At 37.8% G+C, this 24,030-nt stretch overlaps 1 protein-coding gene across 2 annotated transcripts in view; it reads right to left on the bottom strand.

The window, feature by feature from the left end:
• Positions 1-24,030, bottom strand: part of GLIS3 (GLIS family zinc finger 3) — a 471,312-nt gene that overhangs the window by 81,744 nt on the left and 365,538 nt on the right. For both annotated transcript variants that reach the window (XM_008072048.2, XM_008072049.1), the window contains one exon: positions 22,096-22,206. In XM_008072048.2, coding sequence (XP_008070239.1) covers positions 22,096-22,206 — 111 coding nt within the window. The remainder of the gene's footprint in view (positions 1-22,095; positions 22,207-24,030) is intronic.

Raw genomic sequence — 24,030 nt, 5'->3', positions numbered from 1 at the left:
AGCAGTCAGCTATCTAGTAATTACTTCCCCTGTCCATCTTACCAGCTCTGCATTGTCTTCCCTTGAATTGATTTCTGACTATAACCTCTGCCTATGCTATAGTTTAGGAAGTGTGGGGAGAGACTAACTGCAGAAGTCAGTGGATCTCATTTTTTTTCTCCCTTTCATTTAATTAAAACAGATTGACTGAAGAAGATTTAAGGCTGACTTTAATGTGCATAAGTGTTTGGACAATTTTAAAAATACCTACTTCTAAAAGTTGAAGGCGTCATTTCAGTGGAGAGCACTTGCTTTCTGCTCTCTCATCCATTCTATGCTCAACAGTCCGTTTAGTTTTCCTCAAGTATACTACTGACAATGTCACCCACCCTCCTCTCCCCCACCCATTCAAAGCAGCCCAAACTCGCAGGCTTCAACAAGCTGGCTCTAACCTATCCATGTAGTTTCATGTCCTATGACCAAGGTCACACAGAGTCAAGATGCTCCTCCCATAACCTTCGTTCATTCTCAGCCACGTCTCATGCTGTAGGTACTTATGGTCATACACCTCTCTCATCTGGGGTCCTCTTTTCTCTGGACTTTACATACCTACGACAAATTCTGCATATTCTCCAAGGTCCAATGCAATGTCACTTCTGCCTTGAAGTTTTCTCAGGTCTTTCTATTCAAAAGCCATTTCATCCTTTTTTTCATTCTAAGAGTAATTTCTTTTCATCTTTCTGATGGCACTTGTGGTTTTCTACATTTTATAATAGTTATTTATATATTATATCTGTATGTATGTGCATCATAAAAGACAAAGAAGGGCCTTATAAACAGAACCCCTGAGTGTCTGATCACGCATTCTAAAACAGGGCTTCTTTTCACATGAAAGTTACTCTGTAAATGTTTGGGGACTGTGTGAACAAATAAATGAACGGCTAGTAAATGAGTCAACAGCTGCTAAGAATTTACTAATCTATGCTTATCCTTTAGGGCAGGCCCCAAAGACAGATGAAATCATGTCTTCATGCAATATGAGGGGAAGAAAAGGGTAAGGCAGTTTAAGCATGCCTAAATTATCAATTAAAAATAAAATGGGAAATAGCCTAGTAAAGTCTTAACAGAAGTTTTGTGGGTTTTTTTTTTAAAGAGTTTTAGGAAGTTTATTTTCTAATGATAATCAGTCCCCATTCATGCCAAATTTCACCAGATACTACTACTCACATTTATATATTACCTTTTGGAATGTGCAAATGAGCAATCCTTCCAATAGGAAATGCTATTTATATTTGTACTTCATATCTCTCATTCATCTGGAAGGGCTGGGAACAAATCCAACTTCCTACCTTGCTTTTAAAGATTTAATGTCTAGTGTATATTTGGTAAGCAGAAAACAGAAATTTCAGGCTGAATGGGTCCCAAATTACACATTCCAGCCCCCTATTGGACAACCTCTACAGCCAAGATGAGAAATTTCATCTTCTGACTCCAGGTTGAATAAGTGCCTGGTCCATAGCTCTGGCTGCACTGGCCACTGCTCCACATCCAGTCTATAACACGGCTCTAATGTCATTTTCCCTTAATGTAATACCACCCAAGCAAGAGCTTACCATGGTGTTATTTTTGTTAATGGACAGAAGCATTTTACTGTCAGTAGTTTTCCCCTCTTTTGCCTGAGGACCGTATGTCTTAGAGTGATGCATGAATCACATGAACTTTTGATGCCTGGGTGAAATAAAGCTCTTCTCCTAGGCCATCAGAAAGGAAGCCTGGTTCCAAAAAGTGCTTCAGGGTGAAGCCTGAGACAAGGACTGGACTTTTCTAGAAACTTCCTGCAGTTTGTGCAGCATCTGTCAAAGTCATCTCACGTTTAAAACCCAGCATTCTTTCCTTGAATATTGCCACCATTTTGTCATTTTACTTATCATCGACCTCCTGTAATTATCCCCAATCTCCTTTCAAAAAAATTGCATCCCAGAAATCTGAATTGGAAAGCCAAAAATCTAAGGAAAGGCTGATGAAGGTGATGAGGCCAGTCAGTGGCCACTTGTGGTATAAGGATTCCGTCTCAGAATCATAGTCCTAGACTTGACTTGTTGATTCTGACAGAATGGGGAGAAACAAGATGAGGTTAAAATAAGGAAGCAGGAACAGGTGTTATCAACCTTGCATATTATGCTTTAAGCTGGAGGACAGTGTATTTTTCTTCTCCAGAAGTCCTGTCATTTGCAGGTTTTAGCTTGTATACTTGTGTTCTCGGTCTACAAGGAACTCCAGACTCAGCAGTCTGCTGTGTCTAACTCTACCCGCAAATGCTCCAGACCTCATGTTGCTTGTCTGTCATAATTATCAGCACCCCCTTGGGAAGATGCTATTATTAGAAGTAATTTCACATTCTGACATGGCAGGAAGCTACTATAAGTAGTAGCTACTTCAGATCTCTGAAAGAGCCTTGTGCACTGGTAACTTTAGACCACTAGAAATAAATGTATCAAAGAAATATATATGTATATATGCTGAGGGAAGGAAAAATACCATAGAAAGACATGTCTCTCTTTCTTCCCCAACTACCCTCCGAATGAGACCCAGGGAAGATTGAGGTGATGTAGAGTCAAACAATCAACATTTCAAGTCAGTGTGGGGGCCATATTTTTTATCTTACTTGAAAGAAAATCAGATATAGAAAAACAGATAGATAGATACTTTTAAATTGGAAATTAACAAGTAGAACACATCTTCTAATCCATGTAGCACAAAATCTTAGAAACAAAAAGTAGAGACATCAAGAAATAATAATCTATCCTGAGAATCCTGTTTTACTTTCCACAGAAACCAAAGCCTGTGCTTTTTAACAGAAACCCAAGAGTCTGTTGACAATAGAAAGCACATGCCTTTGTAAAACTCCCACAGTAATCACACATCAAGGAAAGGTAGTATGTGAAATATAGGCGACTTAATTTTTCCCTGGGATCATGAAGATCAAAAGAATATCTCTATTCTACCAAAGAGACACCCCCAGTCTTCTACCTCCCCACTGGGGGACCAAGCAAATTCCTTGGTTTCTCATGTCATTACCACAGTCTGAAATGATGTAACAATAACAGCAAACAGGGGTGTCCCCCTGTGCCAACTCTCTAATCAGTTTCAAAGTATGTTTTGTTGGTTCTCATTGACGCCACTCAAAAGAGCTGGTCACTCATGGTCTCAAAAGTTTTACAACAAATTGTGTGATTAAATTCCTTAAACACGTCTGTCCATTACTAATCCTCTTTTGCCAACATCCCTTTCAGAGAAAAATTGCAGCACTGCATGGTGCCTGATTTATATTTCATTTTGAGAACAGGAAGTAAAAGGATTAAAGTTAAGGATTAAAACACTTACTCTTCACTGCATTTTTTTCTCCTCCTAAATGGCTTCCTGGTTGCCATGGCTACCGTTCACTGGTCCTTAGCCCTGAATGCACATCTTTTTGCATTAATAAAATATTTTAAATAAGACTTCATGAAAAACCATATGGAAAGTAGCTTTAAGTTCAATTGCTCTTGAAAGAAGCTGCTAGAATTTTTTTAAAAATCTTTGTTCTTTGTCCTTTTATTGGTATCTCCAAGAGGGAAACTTGAACTAAAAACAGTACTGGGACGATCTAAAGACATACAATGCAAAATCAGAATTATTCTGCAGGGGTTCAGGGAAATAACTCTGAGATAGTGAGTTGGTCCTTAGCTTACAAGCCAGTGTTTGTAGAAACATTAAGGGTCTCTGGGAATTTCTCAAATGTTGCATTTAAAAGTACATTTAAAAGGCAAAAATGCATGTAGCTGCAGTGCTGCAATTCACAATTGGAAATACCAGCTAGGAAACTAAAAACTGAGCTTTTCACTACCACAAAGTTAACTTAACCATATTAATGTAAGTATCACTGCTTTGTATTCAAGTTGCCGGTGTTCCTGATGGCAGCATGTCATAGGAGTGTGGTCAAAGAGATGATGCCATGAACACCATGTGCTATCAGGGCTGAAGACATCTGCACACACAGCACATATGACTGATGCCGAGTTAAGCATCCAGAGAAATGGTGACATTGACAAGTGAGCAAACACAACTCCATTTGAGTTATTCCTCTAAAAATACGCCATGAAATTCATTTTAAAATAGTCTGCCTACATTCCTTTAAAAAGCCAAGGAAAACTGAGGAGATGAGACATAGTGAAACTCCATTTTTAACTTTTACTCTTAAAGTCCATAGGCAAATGGGCTCCAGTATAAACTGTGAAGTGACTTCTAACGCACTACTCCATCCACTTTATTTTTCAATGCTCACTACTGCTGGGTTTTTCTCTGCCTTGTCATCCAGTGGTTTCAAGTTATTCTTTTATTCCCCAGGGACCACATTATAATGACCCCAACTCAAGTCCAAGTATACTTATTATTTCTTACTTCTTTCAATCAAATACCCCTATTAAAATTACCTTTCTTATATAGTATCCACAGAGGATGCATATAGTTGCTCCTTGAAAATTGATAACTGAATTCATATTGATATATTAATGGGAGTAAAGGGACTGTTGCATTACCTTTGCTAAAAAACAAAAAAATTATATAGGGATCTTCTAGAGATAATCCCATAACTGGAAGAATGATTGTAGTGGTGGCAATTCTATGCACTGGAAAGGCTAGTGATATGGATCATTTTAGGTGGGTAGTGGTAGAGAGTACCTCCCATCAAACCTTGAGATAATTAATGCTCTCCATGGGCAGAACTATAGAAACAAAAACAAATGTGGATGAAAATGACCAGAGTAAAATATGGACCAGCACAGTATAGACTTTCAACTATCCATGTTTCTTCTTTTCCAGGTTTTAGTCTTTTTCTTTGGAAATTACTCTTATTTCATTATATTCTGAAGACTTGGGGTCTTTCCAGAGCAGGCTGAGGTTAGGATTTGGTTGTTCTTGTACATTTGCAATCAAGAGGGATCAGCAGGAACCTGCTGTTGAGAGGCAGTTCTCCATGGGTCTCGCATTTTGTACAGACTTGTGAGCAGGGGCACTGACTGCCTTTCTGAACTATCTCTTCCAAGTTGCTTATATACCAAACAACTTTGAAAAACCAGGATAGTGACTTCCTCCTAATCAAAAGGCAGGCATGCTTATGACTATTATAAAATAGTCAAGTTCTCTAAGCTCAGAATTTCTCCCTTATAACACAAGTTCTCTTCCTGTCACTTTATGGGAAATGACATTGAAGAAATAGGCATAAGAAAATAATGATACTCTAGTTATTGCTATCACTGAAAGTAATAAACTGTCCATTGTCTCTGACCCAGGAGACTCATGTCTTCTGCCAGTATCCATGAAACTGTGACAGGCTTACATGTTAGTGTGTACCTAGGGTAAAATCTCAGACTCTTTGCAATTCCTGCCACCTATAGGGCTATTCCTAGGATGCAGATGGCACAGGGGGAAAAATTATTTTTTGCAGGGTTCTCATCTATCTAATCAGCTTGAGTCAGCCAAATCAGTATGTCAGCACCACTCTAAAGCTCCAATCTCACACAATTCAGCTAAATAAATGTCATAAGGACCAGCAAGAGTGGCCTGTTCACAAGAGCCTCTTGGAAGTAGGGCCTGCTTGCAGGGTGATCACATATGCATGAGTCTCAGAGGATCTTAGGGGTACTTATTTGACTCCACATGTAGGGCAGAAGGTGAGAAAGTGCTCTGAAGGAGGGAAATGGGGAGAAATGCTTATGTGAGTCCAAGTCTGGGATCAGGATGTCCCATATGCCTGGTACTGCTGTCCCAGACACCAAGGAGGCTTATAGAATATTGAGAAAGGAATTCCAAAGCATGAGGCTCTACCACCAGCTCGAACAGAAGGCCACTATAGAACTTCTAGGAATGACCTTCATGCCAAGGACTTACTGACAAGTTACAGAATTTCCCATGGTAGGAAATCAAATAACCATAATAAAAATGTTAAAGCCAAAAGAGTACTGCATGTGGAGTTAGAGAAACTAAACTTGGCTGTGTACAGTGGCTTACATCTGTAATCCCAGCACTTTGAGAGACTGAGGCAGAAGGATTACTTAAGCCCAGGAGTTCAGGACCAGACTGGGCAACATAGTGAAAATCTGTCTCTACCAAAAAAAAAAAAAAATTAGCGATGTGATGGTGTGCTCCTATATAGTTCCAGTACTGGGGAGACTGAGGCAGAAGAATCGCCTGAGCCCAGCAGGTGGAGGCTGCAGTGAGCTGTGATTGTGCCGCTGTACTCTAGCCAGGGTGACAGAGTGAGATGCCTGACTAAAAAATTTTTAATTTAAATTTAAAAAATTGGCTGGACATGCACTGCCTGTAGTACCAGCTACTGGGGAGGCTGAGGCAGAAGGATCACCTAAGCTCAGGAGGTCAAGGTTGCAGTGAGTCACTGCATTCCATCCTGGGCAACAGAGTGAAATCTCAAAAAAAAAAAAAAAAAAAAGAAAGAAAGAAAGAAGAAAAAGTTCCAGTAGTACAGTTCTATTATTACTCACTGAGTATGGATGCTTTGCAAAGTCTAAATGACTCATTTCATCTCTGCAATTAGATGAAATGGGCTCAGGATGCCTCAACTGGATGGTATTATTGGCCCAGCCACCAAGAGGGAGCCTCAGAAATTTTTGGAAAAGGTCCTCCAAAGCATGGATGCTCCACCACCATCTCTAACAGAAGGACACAATAATAATTATAATACTCACCTTATAGAATTATTGTGAAGACTGAGGGGTAAACAGGCATAAAAATGTCCAGCAATCTAGTATTTGGTGATTATTATTGTTATTCCTCCATTTTTGAAAACTATTATTTGATAAGGGAACAATAAAAATGGGCATTGGCACCCATTTTGTTATCACTGGATGTTTTAAAAACCAATTCACCTTTCTTTGCTTTCACTGATAGTTGAAGAGATTTAATGGTACTGAGTTTGTGAGTGTTCTTGCTGTGTTAAAGACTAGTCAATTTCAAACTTTATATTCTGGGGGGACAAGACATCATGATAAGGTTAGAAATAAAAGGCAAATGAAACATTAAGATCTTTTCTTCATTTATGCCATGATTTAGGGCCACTTGTGTATGTGAGTCTTTATGATTAGGAAATTGGAAAACTTGTTCTTGACATATTTTTTGAATATAAAAGAACAATACTTATTGAGAGAGAGAGAGAGAGAGAGAGAGAGAGAGAGAGAGAATGGATCAACCTTGACTGCTATTCTGAGTACACAGACATGAAATCTGATTTCTGTATTTGCGTATGTACAAATGAGGAAATGAAATGTCAAGGATGCCCTTACACTATCATCTAAAATACAGTTTCTATTCAAAGTCCAAGGGATAAACGTTATCTAGATCCCTACAGCGGGCACTTGTGTGTTGGGCTAGCCCAATGTACTATTGTGAAAACAGTTTATTGTCTGTTGTGCCCTGCTAACCCTCTCCCTACGTTTTCCCTTTTGGGTCTCCAGTGATGTTCTTGGAGATACAGAATGAGGAAACTTCTCATGGCAGCAATTTATCCTTTTAGCCACCAAAACTTAGAGATCTTGGGTCACAACCCTGCGAGGCTTTGCAGTATGACTGTCACTGAATGTGAAAGCAAATTGGAGCTAAAGTATCGATTGTGCACAATGGCATCATGCATTATTCCTACAAGAAAAGGTGTGGAGTTCAAAAGTTGTCTGTAATGTGTATCTCAAAGTAAGGAAAGTTAAAATTTTGTTCAGATCACTCATAAGAAAGTTCCCTGCTCATTTAACAAAATTGTGTTAAGGAGAAAAGAAAAAACTATTAGCTGAGTAACTCCTATATCTGGAGTCTGGCTTTTTTACTAAGTCCATTGACATGCATGATCTCATTTGAATAGCACAATAGCCCTGTGGAGTAGGTTGTTTCAGTATGAACCCGAAGCTCAAAAAGGTAAGTAATATTTCCTATAGTCAGAGCTGAGATTCAAACTCAGTCAGGCACAGTTCCAAAGTCTTACTTGTTCTTCCACGAGAAACAAGTCAGAACTACCACTATCAGAAGAGCAGTTTAATTAAAATGAGGGAAGCTGGAGTTTAATCAAAATGGGGGAACAATGGGTTGGGCTTTGTAAGAGTGATATCAAAACAGAAACATTTAGATGGGGAAAAAAATCTAAACAAATGAGTTTGTAAAAGCACATCAAGTTTGTATGATTTTAAAATCCACACAGCAAATCAAGTTTCAAAAACGGCAATTTACTAAAACTTTTGCAACATATACAATAATGAACAGTTAATATTTTATGTGTAAAGAATTACTTCAAATCAATATAAAGATTTTCCATGGAAAAATGAGAAAAGATCACAGATAATTCATACCACTGAAGTATAAATGGCTAGCAAATGTTGAAGAAATAATCAAATCTATCAGCAATCTAAGAAAGGCTTATTACATCAATAGTTTTTCTGTTCATTACTTATCTGACATACTGTAATCACACACACACACGTGCAGGCACACACACACACCTCACATTGGTAAAGTGTAAGAAAAATTTGGTTTTATATAGTCCTAACAGAAAATCAAATAAATTGTTATAAAAGTTAGGGACGTCAATTCAGCAGTATATTGCAAGAATTTATTTTAAGCACTTTAAGGCATGCATTAAGATCTATGTACCAGCATATGCACTACAGAATTGCCCACAATAGTAAACATTTTAAAACAACTAAATTGTCTAAAAATAGATTGGCTAGATGAAATTAATTATGGCTTCAAAATGCAGTCATTAAAAATATAGTTACTGACAATATATGCTATTTACTATTACTATATACTATTTAGCTAAAAAAATCAAAACAGAAGGATCCTATAATATGATTATATATGATAGAAAAAAATATGGAAAGATAGGTACTGCAGGGCACAGTGGCTCATGCCTACAATCCCAGCACTTTGGGATTCTGAGGCGAGAGAATTGCTTGAGCCCAGGAATTTGAGACCAGCCTGGGCAACATAGTAAGACCTCATCTCTACCCAAAAGTAAAAATAGGTATGGTGCTGTGCACCTGTCCTCCCAGTTACTCAGGAGGCTGAAGGGGAGGACTGCTTGAGCCCAGGAGATGAAGGCTGCGGTGAGCCTTAATTGTGCCACTGCTCTCCAGTCTGGGTGAAAGAGTGAGTCAGACCTGATTAAAAAAAAAAAAAGGAAGATAGGCACCAAATGTAAGTCACTGTGATTCTTTGATTCTAAGATGTATTTTAACATCTCTGAAATCAAGATGTATCTTATAATCAATGGTGTCTTGATTTCAATGAACTGTGTATATGCCCTCATTTTTTAGGCAAATTTGCATCATTTATGCAATTTTAAAAAGATGATGGACTCTAGGCTTGATATAACGACTCTGCTAATACCTGGCTTGCTTCTTTTCTACAGGGGAGAGTGCCTAAGAGGAAATACTAAAAAAAAACAGAATAACTGGGGCAAGAGCCAGGGAAGAGGAAAAGCCCAGGATAAGATAGAAAGTAGTAAGAGAGCCATTTAGCTAGTCAAAGAATTCAAAGTTCTAAGTCTACATAAACTCTGCTATGAAAAACACTTACAAATATAATTATAAAAATATATTTTGAGAAAGTGCAAAGAGATAAGACTAGAAAATGGAGAAAGAGATATTCATATCCCAAGTTTCAAGAGACATAAAAGAGAAAGCCTAGAAATGTAACTGGTGACCAGAAAGTTTAAACTTTATGCTTGGAAAGACTCCAGAATCACAGGTTGGTGAGAAATAAAGAAGGAAGGAAGACAGCAAGAACTAGAATGGGATTATTGAGGACACCCAGAGAATCCTCATTTCCTGTATAGATATCTTTAGGGAAAGCCAAACATATAATGAGCTTAAAATTCAATAAGATATTTAACACAGTGTCTCATGACAGCATTTTGGAAGAGACTGAGAAACCTAGAACTGATGATGGCACAGTTGGGTGTAGTCATAGTTGGAGGAGCCACTGTATCTAAAGAACGTTGTAATGGAAATATGCCAACCTAATGAACTGCCTTGTCTCCTGTACCCTAAATCTCTAATTCATTCCTCATATTGTCACCATAATTATTTTTCTAAATCACAGATCTGACCATGGTCTATGTTATAAAGCCCTTTAGTATTGGTTCCCTTGTCAACCTTTTCAACCTTAATATTTGCTTCAATAGTCAATAAATAACACTACAAGTCTCATGTGACCCTTGCTGATATTGTATTCCACAGTATGAATAAAATGGAGAGCACAGAAAGAATGAAGTCCATATACTAAAAAATCTGGAATCTAGGGAATAAAAAAATGTGAGAAACTAGGGATTTGACAGCAGAATTTCTACACACATCAGCAAGGTCACTATGGAAAAGAAGCAGCACCCTTGGGAGACAGAACTAGAGTCCATGTGTGGGTTTTTCAGAAAAGGGTAGGGTTTTGATTCTACAGTATAAAGAGTGTTTGGACTTAATAGACTTGCTAAATAACAACAACCAACAAAAAGATTGACTTAAACGCCAGAAATATTAAGATGACATGAAGAGGTTGTATGCATGTCTTTGGGACTTCCTAACTGTGATTCCCACAGTAGGTTGCAGGGTGGATGACAAGACATTTAAAGATGCTGACAGACTACAGTGTCAATCCCAGCTGTGGCCGCAGTCAGGCCCATTTAGTGGCAGGAGGGAAAGAATGGTTTCTTAAAGCTCTGTGGGAAAAATACCTTTCTATTCTAGTTAAGGAATAGCCTTAATTAGGCAGCTACTATCGCAGTCCTTGAACAGTTAACTTCAGTTAGTCCCTGCTCAACAGAGAAACAGTGAGCACTTAAAATGTCACATGACACTTTGCTACAGTTTATAAAGAGGGTTCTGGATTGCCAAGTGGGAAAATAATCTTTTGCCAAAACGCTTTGTGGAATGCCAAGATTGCAAACAGTATGTCAAGACTCAATGGACGCTTTGCATTAGGCAGTCTTAACTAATTCTGGCACATATTCTCTAGGTCTTCTGGCTTGCAGGAAAACAGCATAACACCTTTTGGCAACATTCTTGACTCCCTTCCTGCTTCTAAACTTTCTTATTCCTCAAGAACAAGCTAAAGAGAGTAGAAACAGTAATAAAATTCATTCTGTTTCTAAAGGCCACAATAATAAAATTAAATAATATATACATAATGTCTCTGAAATGTTAAAGTATCAACTGTAGGCAAAATAAGACCTTTTCCTTATTATCAGTATCACCATGATCACTATTAAAGTGTCTGAATCACAGAGACTGGATTCCACTAGGTGAACTGAACAAATGGAGAATGCAGAAGGCTCAAAGTCAAGTTCCTGTGACTTCACATGCAAGAGTCCAACTAACTCAACTGGGACAGGGAAAAAACCTCTTCTCTTAAAAAAATTCTTGCTATTATCTAACTTTCACCCCTTACAGCACTAATTAAAGTCACTTTCCTCAGCAAAAATGGAGATTGACAAGATATTTTCCTGTGTATAGTAACACCTTCTAGTAATCACCACCACTACCACCAACACCCCTGAGGCCACTGCCACTCCTCCAATGACTCAACTCCATTACATGCAGTGCAAAAAGCACTGTGCATATATTTTCTCATTAATCTTTACAACAGTCCTACAAGATTGCTGCTACTATCCTCAACTTCAGAGATATCAAGTAAGTCATCTAAAGTTATATCATTAAAACTGGGAAGTAGGGATTTGAATTCAGACTCACAACTCCGAAGTCCATATGCCAAAGAAATGAGCTGATAACTCACACAAGAGGAAATTGAATAGCAAATAATTATAGCGATCAAGTAAGTAATAGTAAGTCTTTCATCAGTTTAGAAAGGACAAATTCAAGAAACAACCAAGGCATACAATGACCAAAAGGTAAAACTCTTCAACATGAAATTTAAACCGGTTCATCTCTTATTCATGTTACAGTATCTGTGGAAGAACTAACAAATGGCAGGAATTTCCGATCCAAAGACATGTGGATTTCTGGATGAAAATAGGCATTAGGATAGTCAGATTGTCTGGTTGAGATTTTAAAACACATAAACATAACCACAAATGTGTTTCTTGTGTGAGGAAAAAGCAAAGTGGATATATAATTAATTCACAATTATACCATAATCTGTTTCATTAAATTATTTTTAAACAGCTAACATCTCTTTGAAGGGAAAATTAATTAATGGAGGAGTATGGAGTAGACAAATCCAGCTTACTAAAATTTCAACAACCACTTGTCTTCTCTCTCAAAAATCCTTAACAGGTAACGTGGTGTAATTCATAACAGGTAACATTTTGGGATATGTGCAACGTATCAGGTACCATGCTGAGTGTTTTACTGTCATTATCCCAGTTAATATAATACAAATACACTGTATTAACAAACATTGTATGATACAAAGCTATGACAAAAATGACTGATTTATAAGTTAGCATATTATAATAAATTTGTGAGGTTGTGCAAATTCTCTGATATATAATGCAAAATATGTTTTTTAAAATGTTCACGTGTTTGCTTAAAGTATAATATTCTGCCACTCTCCCAGCATGGTGTCTTTAAATTAATTGTCATGAACATATGTACTTTGAACAGTTAATGTCATAATGAAAGGGAGTGGGACCAGGTAGGCCCAATAATTAATTTCCTTCTTGGCCAGGATGGTGGCTCATGCTTTAAGCTCAGTACTGGGAGACCAAGGCAGGAGGATCAGTCAAAGCCAGGAGTTTGAGACCAGCCTGGGCAACAGAGCGAGATTCCGTCTCTATAAAAATAAAAATTAACAGGCATAGTGGTGCATCACTGTAGCATTAGCTGCTTGGGAGGCTTAAGCAGGAAGATCCTTTGAGCCCAGGAGTTTGAGGTTACAGTGAGCTAAAAAAAAGAATTTTTGTTTTTCTTCTGAATAATCAATTTGCTCTAATACAAAAAACGCTTTGAGGATCACCATGTTCATGCGGTTAGTGTTAACCTCAACCAAAGTAACCTTAGTTAAATTTTAACATCATAAATTCTGGTGTATGGGTGTGATGATAGGTTTTATGTGTCCCCCTGGCTAGCCCGTAGTCTTGGTTATTCACCAAAACAGCAATTTAAATATTGCTAGGAAGGTATTTTTCAGATGTGATTAACATCTATAATAATTTGACTTTATGTAAAGGTAAAGGAGATTATCTTGATAACCTGGATAGACCTGTTCCAATCTGTTGAACGACCTTAAGAGCAGAACTGAGATTGTCCTGAGGAAGAAAAAATTCTGCCTATAAACTGTTTTAGTTTCTACACAACCAATCTCGAAAACTAGGAACTCTGGTGCCATTTTTACTCTTTCCTCCCCCTCACTCCTGATATTCAATGCATTACCACTTTCTGTACACTCTTTCATTCCAACTGCCACAACCTTTGTCTAAGCCTCTATTAAATCTCGTCAAAGTGCACACAGTCCCAACTGATGCAGTAAGTTGCTTCTTTTCTGCCTCTACTCTGCACTTCACCATCTATGCAGCCAGCCCACCCCTTGTCAAAATCCAGCGTTAGCATTTCTGATTGCCTCAAGGGAAAGGAACCGATCTTACCATTTTGGGTACACCCAAACACTTAGCAAAATATTAGATTCCTAATAAATGTCAGATAACTGTTTGTTGAATAATTTGAAATTCTGTACCTATGGGAGTCAATCCTCCAGGGCACAAGAGGCACATAATCTTCCTGGTTGGGCAAAGTTTGTTGGGGTATTATAACTAAAACCAGGTGAAACAGTCACTAGGAGTCCTGCATTTCCTTTAGCTCAGAGGGTCTTAATTTTGGAGAGTCAGTGAAATCAATGGAGTCTCCTCCCAGAAAAACTCATTTTGCAGATAATTTCTGGGAGTTCTGAGCTTCCTAAAACCCATCCATCCATGGACCTCCACCTATGTTCTATGAACCCCAAGGTAATAACTCCTGAAAGTAACCTAATATCATAGAGTCAAATTAGATTTTAATTTTCTCTAGTTTGGGCTCCATCTTCTTTTATCCTTTGTCTGGATATTTTTTTGTACTATCCTAAGCATTCGTATGACCCAGAACGTCTGGCTATAGTAATCACTAAAAGATGAGTCTGCCTGTAAGAATAATCAATTCTCAGAAAGGAAAATATTTCCAAGGATACTGGTGGTCTGTTGTCAGCCACAATAGACTGCTGTGGATTACAGACATGTGGTATAACAATGCTTTCTACTGAAATAGCTCCCCTTTCACCTCTAGGGCCCTGTATTTGCCTTTCAAGCTAGTTGAGAAGACAGGGAAATGGAAAAAAACGGGAATGTAACTTAAGCTCAGTCCCGAAGCAATTCATGGCACTGCTTAAAAGAAGCCCATGCCTTCTGATGTCCAATCCAAACACTACTCTTAAGACACGGCCACCTGCCCAGTATCCACACTGAATAGTTTTTGCATTAGGCTCATCCAAGCCCTTGTGTAAAGTCACCCTGAAAATAAATCTTCACAGATCAGAGAGCCCAGATGCAAGCAAATGGGAAAATATTGTCCATGGATATCAAAGACAAAATTCAACTGAAACTGAAAAGGAAAGACAAGAGAGAACTAGCAGAAGGATCAGTAATGGCACAAAGGACATAGATACCTTAGTAGGGATGGACAGCAGAGCCTGAGGAGGGCAATGGTGATCTACATCATGATATCTTAGGACACAGTGTTGCAGTAACAGAGAATTTTAGCTAAACGCTTTTATTCCGAAATCATTTTCTTCAAGAATGCACAAAAAATTAAATGAGAAACTTAGAAGGTTTCTGTCTGCCAGTCAATCAATCAGAGAAGCAATTATCTAGGAACTCTTTCTACAAGGTATCTGTGCTAGGCACTGTACAGCCTAAATTGCACATTATAGCACCTGTCAGAGGGTTCTCAATCCTTACCTACTTGGCCAGATCTGTGCCAAAAACATGTATTATTTCGGGTCCTGATTAAAAATTTTCAGGGAGACTAGAAATAAAACTACTTTGCTACATGTGAGAAAGTATTGCAATGTAATCAAGAATAATGTTAAAAAAACCCCATTGATCTCCTTATTGCTTTCAAACAATGAAACATAAGACTCCCTCCCTAGCAATCTCTATCATTTGCAAAGGAATTCTCATGTGCCATGATCTAGACGTATTCTCTGTGCAACTTCATTGATAAAGTACTAAAAGCACATGTCTCTGTGTGTCTCTTGTTAGAATGTAATCTTCAGGAGGAAAGGGCCAGGTCTTACTTGTTTTTCAATCCTCAGAGCTGGCACAGGGTCTTACATAAACTGAGTACAGCAGGTCCTTGAATAGCATTGTTTGGATATACATAATGTTGATGAGAAAAAAAGACAGATTTCCGGCCAGAGCACTGTCTGTGTGGAGTTTGCATGTTCTCCTCATGCCTGTGCAGGCTTTCTCTGGGTACTCCGTTTTCCTCCCATATCCCAAAGCTGTGCACGTTAGGTTCACTGGAGCATCTAAATGGCCTCGGCCAGAGTGTGCTTGGGTGTGTTTGTGAGTGCACCCTGTGATGGGATGTGTCCTATCCAGGGTCAATTCCTGCCTGACCTTGAGCTGCTGGGACAAGCTCTGACCACCAGAGACCCTGAACTAGAATTAGCAGCTAAATATTTATCATACTTATTTTTATTAATCTTTCTTAAATGTATTTATTGATCACATTTATTTCAATATTTAATGTTTACTCAATTCAATGTCTTATATTAGAGATGTTTTGGTCTTTATTTAGAAGTTTTGTGTTGTTTTTGTGACCAGAAATATGCTGGAGGAACTTAACTCTTATTTTATCAATTAGTCTTTGGTAAAATTGGTTTCCTTACACATTGTTTTGCAGTTTCTAAGAGCCTATTGAGGATGTTAAGTGAGGAATGATAGTACTCAAAGAATCACTAATGCTGGCCAGCTGAATTTTCTTAGGTGGGAACAATAAGCTGTACTCTTTTTTTTTTGAGTTGTTGTCTCACTGTGTCGCCCAGACTGGAATGCAGTGGCCGCTCCCGGCCACTGCAGCCTCGACCTGCTGGGCTCCGGCAATTCTTCCGCCTCAGCCTTTCAAGCAGCTGGAACTACAGGCGCACACTACCACATGCGGCTAATTTTTTTGATTTATTGTAGAGATGAGGTCTCGCCAAGTTGCCCAGGCGGGTCTTGAACCCGCGGGCTCAGGCAATCCATTCACCTTAGCCTCCCAAAGCGCGGGATTACAGACTGAGCCACCGAGCCCAGCTAAACTGTGGTTTTCACTGTCTAGTATCTAATCCCTCTAGTGCCACCTCAATGAAGAGATACAGATTACAGGTCTTTCATTGTTTCCCTACTTGCATTTATGTCACTTATGTCCTGTTTATCCTTTTATTGCTGCTAGGCTTCATCAAGAGAATGTGAATCTATAAGTTCACAGAACATGTCTGTCTTACACATTTGTATGTGTGGGTCTAGCTCAGTGCCTGACACACAGTAGGTGCTTAACACATATTCATTTAATGGAATAAATGAAATTTTTTGAGATTGTACTTCTCAAATAATTTAGTAGAAGAGTTTATTGAGGTTCTCTGGAGGAACAAAAAACAATCATTTTGTTGGCCAAATACTTTGGAGCAATGCTCAGTGTAATCTTCCCTCTGGAATATTGCTATATCCAGGCTCTTAGAACTCTTGCAGAGTGAAAACCATTGGGTGGGCGTGGTGGCTCATGTCTACAATCCTAGTACTTTGGGAAGCTGAGGAGGGAGGATCACTTGAGCCTAGGAGACCAGCCTAGGCAACATAGTGAGTCCTTGTCTCTACAAAAAAAAAAACAGAAAAAAAAATTTCTAGGTGTGGTGGCATGTGCCTGTAGTCCCAGGTTCTTGGGAGGCTAAGGTGGAAGAAGTATCTGAGCCCAGGAGGTCGAGGTTGTCAGTGAAAGTGACCGGTTAGTGAAGAAAACTTCTATTCCTTCTTGAGTGATCAGAAAAGCTATCCACAGCCTTATAAATACAGGAAAATATATACCACCATCACTGAAGAGATATTGGAAGGGTCTTATTTCCTAAGGTGTGTTCTTTAGAATGCATTGTATAAGATGTTTTAGATACTTCTTTAAGAAAAATGGTTTTTGGTCATGTAAATTTGGAAACACTGAGTTAAATATGGTCATTGTTTTTGTTGTTATTTGTTTTTTGGTTAGGGTCTCATTCTGTTGCCCAGGCTAGAGTGCAGTGGCATGATCACGGCTCACTGCATAAAAACCAGAATCATGGCCTTCACAGAAACATGGATGCAGCTGGAGACCATCATACCAAATGAATCATCACAGAAACAAAGAACTGAATACCACATTCTCATTCAAACGCTGGCCGCAACCACTCACATGAGCACAAGGGTAGAACAGCAAACCCTGGACACTGCTCACGCCAACACAACTGGGTACCAGGTTCACTACTGGGAGAGAAAGGGCCCACTAGAAGTCCATGTAATTTACTTATGTAGTAAATCCTCACATGTACCCCACAACTCTAAAATACAAAAATAAGTCGTTCCTAACATGTAGCATCAAAATGTTCTCAAAAGCATAGCTGGCATCCTATTGGGCCTACTTAAAACAGAAGGCCCCAAGCAACTGGTTTCAACTTCAAACCAGTGCTATTGATATAAGGTTAAATCTAAAATGACTTGTTTATTCATCTGAATTTAATTGCTACTTAGCACCACAATTTTTAATCAAAAACATTTATTTTACAAAAGCATTTCCCCAGAGCCTTTCTTGAAGTAAGTTACTCTCAACTGAAGCATCAGGATATTTGTAACTGTCTCATCATCACTTTGAGGCGTGAGGTAATTTGTCACCAACAATTGTTCAATACAAAAATTTGTGACTCATTTAAAAAAATTAGTACAGTTTGAACATCATCCTTATAACAGCACCACTCACCCTCACTTGCACCCAACAATTTCTAAAATGTGAGAGGAAGGGGTGCTCCAGTTGATCTTGAGAAAACATGCCTGTGATATGTGCCTATTACTAATACTCTATTAATAGTAAGACTGATGTTTGATTTATTCCTGAGTAGAAGTAGGAAAGAAAAAATAAAAAGGAATTTCAAAATCTGGAATGGCCTCTGATTACTTACCCTACCTGTGCAGGCCATCTGCCATATAGACCATGACAGAGGGCAAGTGATAGAAAAAGTGAGTCCTTTTAAATACATGCCTCAATTTAAAGGAAATATATATTTTCACACAGCTTTTTGAAACTCCAAATGCACAAAGCAAGGTGAGTCTATGTGGTACTTAATGATATTGTTTATAGTTTGGAGTATATCTGGGGGAGGGGTAGTGGCTCTCAACAGATTCCCAAATATTGCCCGTTTTACACGGAGAGAGCTGCATTAAATAAGCTGCTCTAATTTACCCAGAAAGCCACACAGAGATATTCTCTAAGTACGAACTATAAATGCATGTTATATTCACACACATTCCAAATTCTATGCTTGGTGAATAACAGCCTGTGTTGAGGTTGCAAAAGTAAAAGTCATCAACCATGGTGGATCAAAGGTCAATGTTTAACAAACATTTAACAAATCACAACTGAAGTTTGGAAGCTTTGTGCAAGTGTGAAATGGATGAAAGATTCATGTCATCTCTAACTTCTGGCCAGGCATTCTTTGCATTCACTTTTTTAAAAGTCCATTTTGATAACAGGCTAGAGTTGAAGGAAACCCTCCTGCTTACGGCACTTGCAAGGTGAAAATGAAAAATTCTGATAAAGCTCACAGCCTTGAGGAAAATTTCAAGTGGCTTTTGCCTTGGTTTTCTCTTATTTCACTGACTCATTATCAGACAGAACTGAAGGACAGATTCTGCCTTCTGCTCTATAGGCTAAATTCTGTTCTCAGTGGGGACCGTAGCTGGTGACTTGAGTATTTCGCTACTCATTTATCTGTACAACCCTGGATTTAATGGACTCGAGATCTGCAAAGCGCATTCCATGGAAGTCTGTACATCAGCTGATGGGATGTGTGGGTGTGCACGAATTATGCAAAGAGAAAAGTTACTCTTTTGCAAGCAATGAACCAAATTATCTCCATTCTTTTACAGAAGATTTTTAAAAAATTTTTCTTCTTCTTTCTTTTCACAGTTTGAATAATGTTTATCTGAAATTTCAGGTTCTTCTAGGTTTTCAGTAGGATTCAACAGGTGTGGGAAAGGGCCACATGCCCACGGCCAGGACACCATTTATGAGATCTCTGCCTTTCCTGATACACATTTATCTATGGCTCTGGGTGCCTTGTCACTGGCCTCAATTCCAAAGTAGGGCTCATAAAGTCGGCAATGTTAAGACCAAAATAATGTCATTTAGTGTCTAGAGGGAGGTTACAAAGAGGATTAGAGGCAGGCAGGCAAGCAGGGTATATTAAATGAGTCCATGACTAACAGGGTGTGACAGAAAAGGGTTTTATTCTTTTCAACAAAACAATTCCCTAGGACTGGGACCATTACTCCACTGTGCCTTTATCACCTTGGAATTTTTATGGTTATTTCTGATGAATTCACATTTTTGTAAAGGTTTTTTTGAAATGATGCCAGTTTTCAATTTTTAATTAAAGTCGTAAATAATCTTAATTCGGCCTTAAAAGGTTTATTGTTTCTTTCTCTTTTTTTTATTATTGCTGCCAGGAAATATTTCAAATACCAAGTCCTGATGTGAGTGAGCAATTAGAATCTCTCCAAGGTCTAGTAACAACATTGTACCATGTAAATATTACACACTGGTATATCAGCACAAGATGTGGAAATGTGGATTGACTGATTTCAGATTTACTAGCAACTGCTTCTCCTGAGAGTGACATTTCCTCTTTTTGTTGGATGGAGTAATTATCAACAATTAATTTTCAAAAATCAATCCATCACAGATTCATAAATAATTTTTTAAATCTTTGGATAAAAAGGAAGTTAAAATTTGGAAAGTAAACACTATAAATTTATCAATAAACGCTGAGTAATGAAAGTCAATCAAATCCAATTCAACCATTTGCAGAAAACAGTAAACATCAAAAGTTAAATCATTTGAGTGACAATATCTCATTTTACATAAGACAAAATTAAGAGAATACTACAATATTCTAGATTGCTTGTTGGAAGGCTATCTACAAATTGTCAATAAAATTATAGTTTGTAATCTCAAGGCCTATTTTTCTTTTTGCAACTAGTGCTTCAAGAGTCTCTCACATAATCAAAACTACTCTCCCTTTATACAGAGGCTGAAACACATCATGTTTGAACAATAAAAACCATTAACAATTCCCGAAAACCCGTTATGTTTCCATACCTGTCAACTTAGGTTCCCTTCTTAACTTGAACACCATAGCAATTGCTTATTTGTTTAGATGGGGGACTTATACTCTTTCATGTTCATGACAATTGTTACTCTCTACAAAGATCATAGGTCTGCTATATTATTGATAGAGTTGCCATTACAGTAGAGCCTCACACATTTGGGACAACTCAGAGGTGGAGAAATGGCCAGATTTAGGGTGGGACCTCTTTCTTTTTTTTTTTTTTAACAAATGTAACTTGCTACTTCAAATTTATAAGATATATATAGATGATGACTAAAACCATTAGATGGTGGTCCTACAAAAGCCGTTAACAATATCCAACAATTGTGTATTATTTTATGAAGATTAAGCATCTTCCTTCCAATTTTATTTGCATTATTGATTAACTTAGCAGTTCCTTTGCTTTTCTGAAATAACAAAAACATATCCAATCCATGCCAAATGATCACAGATATCAATTTACTAGAATTCTAATTAAAGAGATTTAACTACACTTCTAGAAAAAAAAAAAAAGAAATGATTTTAACAACTGACTTACAAGAGTAGGTTTTTATGCAATTAAGAATATCTATCAACTCCTTCTGGCTGAGCATTTTTCTAACCCACAGGGAAAAGGTCAAATTCTTTCCATATATGTGCCCTCCACTGGCATTGTGCTAACACCTCTCAAGGAAGAAAAAAACTCATGTAACACAAAGACTATAGAGCATTTCTCAACATAAAAGTGCTAAATCTCTATAAACCATGAAAGAATGCAAGATTTCTAACTGGGAGTCACAGTGACCTGAAAACCCTTGCCATGGGGTTCAATCACGGGAAATAAGTTGAGTCTTCAACTGTCCTTAACTTTGTTATAAAGGGTCCTTAAATGAACCAGGGACCCATTTCAACACAAATAAAGCACTCAAAAAGCCAAGGTCAGCTCAACATGTTTTCCGCCATAAACAGAAGATACTCAATGGTCCAAAAATTTAAAAACTCAGTTATTAGGTAATGCCTTGAATGGTAGTAAGCTCCCTGTCTCAGAAGGTGTTAAAGCACACATGGCCAACTACTTGGTAGAAATCTTATAAGGTTAGGGGAGTAAGCCAGGTGGGTTGGCTAGTTGATCTTTAAAATTTCTTCCAAATCTGAGACACTATGATTTTTATGAAATTTGAAACTGCATTTATCTCTCATTGATGTCAAAGTGATTTCAGATTCGGTTCCTTTTTCAGATTTCCATACATAGTACCTATCAAGAAATCTGCTTTTTTTCTCTAAGCTTAAACAACTTTCTATACTTATCTTAGAGATTTACCTACTTTCTTCATTAGAACTAAAATGGTTTTAGCCAATTGATATTTTACGAAAAAGCACTTCTTTCCAGAAATGGCTTCTGTGTTAGTGTTGTTCCAATTCAATTTTCTTTAGATATTAGAACTTAATTTTCGTAAAAGTCTTTTTTAAACTTTCTGGTTTAGGTGGTTTGCACTTACTTTCTCTCATTCCTACTATACAAGCCTTCCCCAGAAATCCTCTGGCTATATCAGCTATGCAAACCATAGCCTTGCTATTACTTCATGGGAGACTTCCCTCTCCAAACAGTCTAAAGCATGTTACATCTTGAGAAGTATAAGAATTTCCGGTGTCCTGCAGAAGCTCTGAGGACTGCAAGAGTAATTTAAATATGCTTTTCCTGGTTAGAAAATCCTCTTTTAAAATTACCTTTTTCCTTGCTTGTTGATCTTTGGAAGAGTGTGCCTTCACATGCTTTCTTAGGGAACTTGGATCTGTGTAGCGTTTGGTACATCCTGGAATTTGACAAGCATAAGGTTTCTGAACAAGAAAAAAAGAAAGAAACAGCGGTGGTTAAATCATTAAGGTAACTGGGGAAGGTTTTACTCAAACACTATTGACTAACAAACAGCATGAACTGTTACCAACTGACTGATGTGAAACACTGGGTTTTACTCATGCATTTTAATTACAAAGTCCAGTAACTGCATTGCAGTAAAGAGAAGAGTAAACTTTCAAGAAACAAAGAGATGGCTTATCTCTGTTGATTTCTAAGAGATTGCTTTAGAGTGTACTCTAACCACAAAATTTCTTGTGGCATTTTTATAATGTGGAAATTATTAGCAAGCATCTCTAGTCATACTTACAGTTATGTCTCCCTGAAAATTATCTTTGGTACTGTCAGAAACTAGTAAACACATATTCTTTAAGAGTTCAGGTAAAGAGGCTGTAGAAAAGTCCAGAAAAGACGGGATATGTTTCAGAAGAAACCTGATTCAGAAAGAGAGAGAGAGAATTAAGAAGAGAAAATTAGTGTAAAGTGAGTAAGAGACAGTAGGTTTCAAACAACAGACACATGAAAAACCAGTCAGAGAAGCATTAATATCGTTAGTCGCAGTGGAGTCCAGGTGCTGAGCCTGAGTTAAGTGCGTAAGCTCTTGACTGAGTATGATGAGAACAAAATTCTAGCTACTCCGACTTCTCCGTGCTTCTGAGAGGTGTGAGGTGTGGAGCCTAAAGATGAGTTTAGGATCATTTAAAAAACATTTTTGTATCCCTTGTGCTTGGTATATAATAGTTAGAATTGAATGATTAAATGAGCACCTCAGATTCATTCAAATTTCAGCACCTATTCCTACTGTTATAAACAAATTCACATCAAAATCATGAAACTATAACTCTTCAGTTGTAGGATAAATCAAATCTGCTTATTCTAATTAATGAAACAATTTTTTTAAAACTCTGTTTATAGCATGTATTAGCAGTAATTGATTTACTTAGTATCTCACCAGGACAGGTATTAGAGCTGCGCCTGTGAAATAAGAAATATAAGAGAACTGAAACCTTGTTTCTAAAATATGATTCTCACTCTAGAAATTTGCTACACGACTGACCAAAATTTCAGAATTTTTTTTATTGTTTATATTTTGCTGCTGTTTTTATGTTCATCCTTTTCATTTTGTAGGCTAAGAGATATGTGAATTACAGTATTCGCCCTGCTGGAAGCCATATTTATGATTCACTCCTCTTTGCACTATTTTTTATTCCAGGCCCAAGGTAAAATAATGTATATATAACTTAATTTGAAATACCCCCTCTGAATTCCTACGTTTAATATCTGCTTTGTTCATTGACTGACTGAGTGACTGAATCATTCAAAGGCTTTTAATGCTTACAGAGTGTGCTGGGCACTGTGTTATATATTAGGGATCTAATAGTAAACAATGGATGAACCAGGATTTCAATATCTCACAATTTTTACAAAATGGTGAGCCAATTATTAGCTAAAAGTCACTAGCCAATGAGTTTTCATGGGGTAAGCAAAGATTTTTTTTATTCTGGGACTCAGAATTTTCTGAGTCTGCATGGCTATCTCAACTAGCCTTCCCTACATGTCCCTGGCTTTAGGGGAACAACTAGCTAATATCTTTATTGGCAGTCCCGTTGTTCTGAGGATCAGAGGAGTTGTCGCATGTAAAAAATATTAACGTGTTGTATAAATTGATGACATTATTATTACCATGGCCACTACAATTTGGGTTGGTGATGTCATTTTCTATTTGATTTTGATATATTCTTGGAAAACCTTGACTAGCACACTGCTCTTCCCAGCTGGCCTTCAGTCTCCCCTGTTACTGTCAGCCA

The sequence above is a fragment of the Carlito syrichta genome, unplaced genomic scaffold (assembly GCF_000164805.1).
Source record: "Carlito syrichta isolate Samal-C Ts95f unplaced genomic scaffold, Tarsius_syrichta-2.0.1 Scaffold314834, whole genome shotgun sequence".
Taxonomy (NCBI): domain Eukaryota; kingdom Metazoa; phylum Chordata; class Mammalia; order Primates; family Tarsiidae; genus Carlito; species Carlito syrichta.
This window is presented reverse-complemented; position numbering and strand designations above follow the sequence as displayed.